This window comes from Trachurus trachurus (assembly GCF_905171665.1).
Source record: "Trachurus trachurus genome assembly, chromosome: 16".
Classification (NCBI taxonomy): Eukaryota; Metazoa; Chordata; class Actinopteri; order Carangiformes; family Carangidae; genus Trachurus; species Trachurus trachurus.
Window position 1 is genome coordinate 11,200,499 of NC_139902.1, and position 6,940 is coordinate 11,207,438.

The 6,940-nt window shown below is 44.2% G+C and overlaps 1 protein-coding gene across 1 annotated transcript in view; it reads right to left on the reverse strand.

The window, feature by feature from the left end:
* Window positions 1-6,533, reverse strand: part of tmem145 (transmembrane protein 145) — a gene marked incomplete at its 3' end in the record, with an annotated part of 37,505 nt that extends 30,972 nt beyond the window's left edge. Inside the window, exon 1 of the mRNA XM_083989265.1 lies at window positions 6,393-6,533. Coding sequence (XP_083845391.1) covers window positions 6,393-6,503 — 111 coding nt within the window. The 5' untranslated portion in view covers window positions 6,504-6,533. The remainder of the gene's footprint in view (window positions 1-6,392) is intronic.
* Window positions 6,534-6,940: the final 407 nt, after the last annotated feature.

The following is a 6,940-nucleotide window of genomic DNA, read 5'->3' on the forward strand; positions in this document are numbered from 1 at the left end:
CGGGAGCATTAGTGAGGTCAGGAACTGATGTCTGGTGATAAAACTTGGCTCGCAGGTGGTGGTTCACTTCATCTGAAAAGGTGTTTGATGGGGTTGAGGTCAAGGATCTAACAAGCATTTCCTCAAAAAACAGAAAAAAAGAAGAGAAAGTAGATAAAAAATAGTCGCATGGTCATATTGAAACACTCCACTTGCTCAGAGTGAATCTGCACAAGATTTGAAAGGATTAGGCCTAGTTGATCAAGCGATTATTTGACTGACAAATTATTTTCATGACTGATTAATTATTTCAGACATTTTTCAAGCTAAACATGCATTTGTTCCCGTTTCTCTTAGGTAAAGGTTTGCCATCTGACAAATTAATATGTGCAGGGGTTAGGCAGTGGGTTATTGATTATTTAAAGATGACAGAAAATGAAGTTTAAAGAAATTGCATATCTCTCACTGTTTTCTGACTCAGCTTATCAATCGATTAATTGGACAACTCACTGGTGAGCATAATTGTCTATCTACAGCTCTAATCTAACCCAAAAACAATCTAAATGCACAAAGGTTCACACATGTTTGCCCAAATAACACATCGATGCACAGCATAAAACATTATTTCCATGGCTGCCATCTTGGCCAGGTCCCTCTTGTAAAAGAGATCTCTGATCTCAATGGATTTCCTGGGTAAATAAAGGTAAAATAAAATTGTTTTGCATTTATCCTTGTTGATTTAAATCTGATTAATCTTGATATCCATATGTATGGACAAAACCTAATCCAGCTCAATTAAATGAGAACAATCAACAATCATTGAACTCATTTATCAAGCATAAGTGGCAAATATTTGTTGGTTGGAAACTGAATATCTTTGGGCTGTTTGTCAGACAAAATGTGCAATTTGAACCATTTCAAATGATAATTTATGAACAGACAAAATAATTGAGAAATGTATTGATCGCAAACGAAAGCAGTCTCGAGTGAATATCAATTAATAGTTCAAGTCATTTTCATGGAAAAATATAATTTTCTGATTTCAGTCTCCATGTCAATTCTGAGGATTTAGCCATTTTCTTCTCCTATAGTGACTGTACAATTGGTATAATGTTAAGTGTTAGACAAAAGGGACATGACACCTTGGGTTTCAGCAAAGTGTGATTGCCGTTTTCAAGCAAACACAACCGTCATATGTCAATTAAAGAATTTGGTGAAATAATCATCACTTGCAGCGCCGCAAAAACAAGTTTTTGTAGATACTTGAAGCTAGGAGCGTATTTATCTCAAAAAGTAGACTGCTGAGTCAAACGAGGCCATTACTGCATCAGCAGTTGGCACAACTCACCAACCAGGGTCAAGCCATTCTACCAACCACCACCACCAGACTGGGCAGCCTATAGCTCGGCCACTGTGTGTGTGTGTGTGTGTGTGTGTGTGTGTGTGTGTGTGTGTGTGTGTGTGTGTGTGTGTGTGTGTGTGTGTGTGTGTGTGTGTGTGTGTGTGTGTGTGTGTGTGTGTGTGTGTGTGTGTGTGTGTGTGTGTGTGTAAATGGGCATCAGGAAAAAGGCTTGAGCCCTGGAGAACAGCAGCAGTGGCTGAGGTGTCTACCTTAATCCCCTTTTAGTCTTCTTATTTCCCCCATGGCCACTGCATTGTGATGCAGAATCACTCAGCCACCTCCCCAAGTGTGTGCGTATGTACACCCCATTAATCAAGTGCTATGCCCTGATGCAGTATCCGGTCAATTTAGCATCTCACAGTCTTCGTCCTTTTCTTTCCATCCCAGTCTTTCTCTTCTTTCTTCTTTCTCTCCCTCCCTCGCAGTTTCTGTCCTTTCTTCTCCGTAGCTTTTCGGCTTTTTCTCTAGATCCCTGTTTGCTTGCTAAGCCTCATTAACAATTAATTACCAATCAGCTAGTCAAGTCACCCCTGGACCGCTGGGCTTCTCAATGATTCATTAGTCAGGGTTACACAACGCTGCAACGCATAAACACACTCGCACACAGACACACAAACACACTCAAGCTTTGTCCCTCTGTCTCTGTCTCTCTGGGTGTTTCACACAAGTACACACACACAGACTTTGTGGAGTCACACACAGAAGCACACACAAGCATATGGACACATGTAAACACTCCTTCACACGCACACTGCCTGTATCCAATCACAGGATAACTGCCTCTATTGAATGTGAAGGTATTTAGTTATCAGTAGATTGAGATGGAAATTCCACGCAGACAGAGATCCCAGGATCTGCTGCAAAGTCGACCTGAAGGACTTCTCAGTGACTTTTAAAGTCTTTTTTATTTTTGAAAATTTCAAGAATTTTCCCCAACATGAATTAAAGGAAGGCATCACATCCTCAGCCTCTTTACTTTGTGATCCTATTAAAGTCTATAAATCCTGGTGAAATCCTTCATTTTGAAACTGCTGTTCAACTCCAACATTCATCAGTGTGAAATGTTGATATTAGGATGGAGAAAGGCCCGGGGATGAACACGGGGGGGCTAGATTTTTAAATTAGAAAAAAGGCACTTTCAAGGGCATCTGCTCATTTTCATTAATTTTCAAAAAAAGACAGAACTTTCAGGTCTAATCCACAAATTTCCATCAGCTGAAGAAACCAAAGACATTTCAACCTGTTTTCAGTTACGTTGTAACAGGTGGATGCAGTTAACTAGACCTGAATGCTGAGATGTTTTTATATCAAAACCATGATGGTATGAAAGTGAGCAAAAGCTGCAATTTTGATTAGAAATGACACACTTTAAAAGCTCCTTGACAGGCTCAAGTAAATACGTTTAAGCTGGCAACCGCTGATTTCATTAGTTATAATAACAACTGTCAATTCTGTCAGCCGTCCAAACGTCACTAAAGAAAACTCTTGATTATTGCTGTTAATAAATTCTTTGCATGCTGGTGTCCCAATATGTTAAATGTGACTAATATGATGGCTTAAGTTTTCAGACCACAGTCGACTTTACTTTAGAAGTTGACTTTCCTTGAACTGACCGATTTGAAAATTCTCTGGGTTGACCAAACAAACAGTAACGAAATCAAATATTAATTTTCTATCATCCTATTCATGTTGAAACAAGAAAAATGTGTCATTATGCTGGCCACAAAACATATTTTATTCAATACCTCTTAGAGCAAAACTACAGGCCTGTAACTTAATTCGTAGATTAAATCGCAAAAATCCCTCTAAATCCCTCAGCCCTATTGGAAACTAATGTTTGACACCTCTAACAGCCAGTCTGTGCACTGTGAAAATGTAACTAAGCAACACAGCTCACCATAAGGTCAGCCGAGGACTATACTGCTGTAAATGTTCGACACCAGTGTGCTACAAACTCATTGACACGGGAGACAAACAGTGTGGATTTACTACCATTCTCAGGGGCCCTGTGTTGTTGGGGCCGTTAAACAAGCTGGGGCCAGTTTTTATTCCTTTCCCTGTTCACATTCTCCCAGCTGGATTCAAAACAGTGACCTTCTTCTGACCTTAAGGCGTCCGCTCAGCCGCTGCCGCTCAAAGGGACGTTTTATCAGCACCTCCACACGCCATGAGACACTTAGGCTAAGACAGTCCACACATCTCCCCTCCTGAAGAAAGTGGTGACCTGTCGGCCACAGCGCTGCCTCTGGATAACTTTTGTCTCTCTGCTTTTCCCCTGCTGATCCACTGTTTTCAACATTTCAACTCTCCCGATGTGGTAAATCTAATTTTGTGAATTTACTGCCGTCTTCACCTCTGCGCACACTGATACAGCTACCGCACCATGGGACCAAAGCAGAGTGTTTTAGTGTGAGGGCCAGGCTTTAGTGTGTGTGTGTGTGTGTATGTGTGTGTAGGAGATGGGATGTGGAGTAAGGGAGTGACCTTGGGGCAAGGATGCACAAGCAAGACCGATGATGTGTTAAACTGTGCACAAACACTCACACATACAATATCAATATGTCGAGCCCTTTGTAACCTGCTGTCATTCTAACAGCCCTGTTGTTGTTTTGCATGGCCAGTCCTTTACCCCGACTGGTCCAATAGCAGAGGAGAGTAAAAATAAGAAAACCAACTGAGGATCAAGAAAAATTCACAAGAGCAATTTCTTAATTAATTTCTTCCTCTAAATTGTTCAATAAACAGTTCAAACACATCACATTGAAACTGTGATTTTCCACTATTTTCTACTTGTTTTATAGACCAAAACATTAATGACTTCATGAAAAAAGAAAAACTATGTAGGTGATAATGAAAATTAGCATTAGCTGCTGCCCTGCTGTGAAAAGTGGGATTTATTTATCTATGCAAAGCCTTTTTTTATTTAGAGCCTTACACAACACGACAGGTTGACTTACTGTGTTCTTATTTATGGCAGCAGGACTATCACAGTAGAAATAGCCAAGAAATTGAGTCTCTCTCCCTCTCTCTATCTCACTCACACACACGCACACAGTTGGAAGTTGCCCAGTGCAACCTATTGCTGGCCACTGAGCAGCTCCACTGGAGCAGGTGCAGATTCAGTGCTGCGTTCAAGGGCATCTCAGCAGCCGTGATGGACGGATGAGTGACTCTCGTTCAATTTATCTATTCTGATACCCACCCCCCATTGTTATCCTGGGGATTCAAACCGGTGACTTCAATCACTCGAAGTTCATGGCGCATTTTGAGTCTCACTCAGAGTTCAGGGCACGTGAACACAAGTCAGCAAGCTGGAGTGAAGATTTAAAGCTCGTTGGCTCAAAGTGCCTCGAGTCTGATTCTGTTCTTTGTTTCTTGGGAGAGCCAGGTAAGATGATCCAGAGGAAAGGTGATCTATTAGACTTCCATAGCAAACCAATCCAATGATTTTTTTCTCACACCCCACCCCCTCCTTGTTGTTGTTTGTGCTGCAAAGTCGCATTATGCATTCAAATCTGTGATCCATGGAACACCTGAGTGCACAAGGTTGGTGCAGAATAATTCAGACAGCGTTTCATTGAGGGACATTTTTTAAAGATGCATGCTTTTTTTTCGTTCTTTAACAATAGCACCTTCTCTTGCACTGTGACCTGAGCTGCATGCTGCAACAGAATAGTCCCCTGCTGCTGGTCACTTGAGCAGCTCCAACTGTGGCAACTGGAGATTTCAGAAAATTTAAACAAAGCAGCTTTGCAAGTCATTCATTGAGCAAAAACCGCCCAAATCCTCTGGTTTTAGCTCCAAGAGTCAAGATTCGCTCCTGTGGCATCACTCTCAGCTGAACTCAGAGGCAAAACAACAGCTTTGCTAATCACCTCAGGATTTGTTTGTATCACATAGTCCTTCTTGGGGGATCTTTGATCAACATAAATGTCTATACCCCCCCTCATGTGACAGCACAGATTTCAGTGTAGAATGTTTTCTCCTGTTGTTTCAGAGAGATAAACACTCTGATTTCCAAAAGCTCGGTTTCAGCAGAAATCCTAAACAGGATTATGAAAAGGATCTAATGTAATTCAGTCAGTGCTGTTAAAGGCTGTTTGGACTCCACAGTGGCCTCAACTCACAACAAAATGGTAGACAAGACAACCATCCCTACAGTTCTACTCTGTGTGTGTCAAACTCCACAAACTCGTGAGAATACAAAACCAGGAGATGTGGAACAGCAGGTGGTAGCCTCCTGAATCACAAACGGCCCAGAGCTGTCTGCCCAGCCGCACACTTCAACATTTTAACTCGCACATCTTGTCAGGGCAGAGATGATGTCGATACTGATCCATCTGAAAACACACGCCGAAAAACAAAAAGCCTGGACCGAGCCTTTTTTTTTTTTTTTTTTTTTTTTTAACAAACCTACCGCCGCGCGCCAGAAGCCATATGACGCACACCTGTAACCGGTGCTCCAATAATAAACACAAACACCGCGGCTAATTTACATTAAAAGCGTGGCAACAAAATCACGCGGGTCGACCTGGCTGAGTAGCCGCCTCCACCACCGGAGGCTCGGTCGGCAGCGGCGGACTCGTGGGTGCTGCCGCTGAAGTGGTGGCCACAATGGTGCCAAAGACTGTCATAATAATGAGGGGGAAATATATACGCCACAGCTGACACGCACGCAGATGGCGCGCAATTGCAAGGCAGAAGAGGAGGGGAGTGTTGTTTTCGACACAGTCGGCCATGTGAATATCCGAGGTAACTTAACGGCGGAGCGGTCGCAGCCTTGTAGCGACCACCCGGGGAACAGGTCCGCCGCTGAGAGACACCTGCGTGCGGATACGCAGTGGAGTCGAGTCGAGTCCCGCTCCTCCTCCTCCTCCCCCTCCCACTAGCAGCAGCACCAGCAGCAGCAGCAGCCTGTGGTGTGGTGTCATTGTCGCAAGTAGCAACAAATGAAAAAAAAAAAAAAAAAAGAGGCAAAGAAAAAAAAATTAAATAAGAAAACAGCGCTCACCTCTTTGGTGTTGACGATGCCTTTGACGTATTTCCCGAGGACCGAGTCCACGCAGAAGACGCTGGACAGCACGGCCAGGCACAGGAGTCTCTCCCCGACCCTCACCTCCATCTTTCTCTCTCCCCCGCTGTCGCTCGTCTGCTCTCCGGGTCCGGGCAGCGGGCTCCCTGAAGCCTGTCGCTGCTGAGCGGGGGCGCGCGAGGAGGAACGGCTCGAGCTGAAGGAGCGCGAGAGAGAGGAGAGGAAAGCGGGCGCGTGCACGCCGGTTCCTGTCGATGCATGTGGCCCCCCCTCCAGCAGTTGACGCTGGATGGATGGTGGTGTGTGTGTGTTTGTGGGGCTGTTTGGGAGGGGGAGGAGGGGAGGGGTTGCTGGGGTACAGAGTGCGCGCCCCCCACCCCCCACCAGGTTCCGCTCGTGCTTTGAGAATGCGACACGTCCACACATTAAAAATGCCACCGCTGATTGCAATCATGTTTTCATTAGAGGTCACACACCTCTAATGAAGTAGCACCATAGACAGATGATGGCCCGGCCTCCTGGCTCAA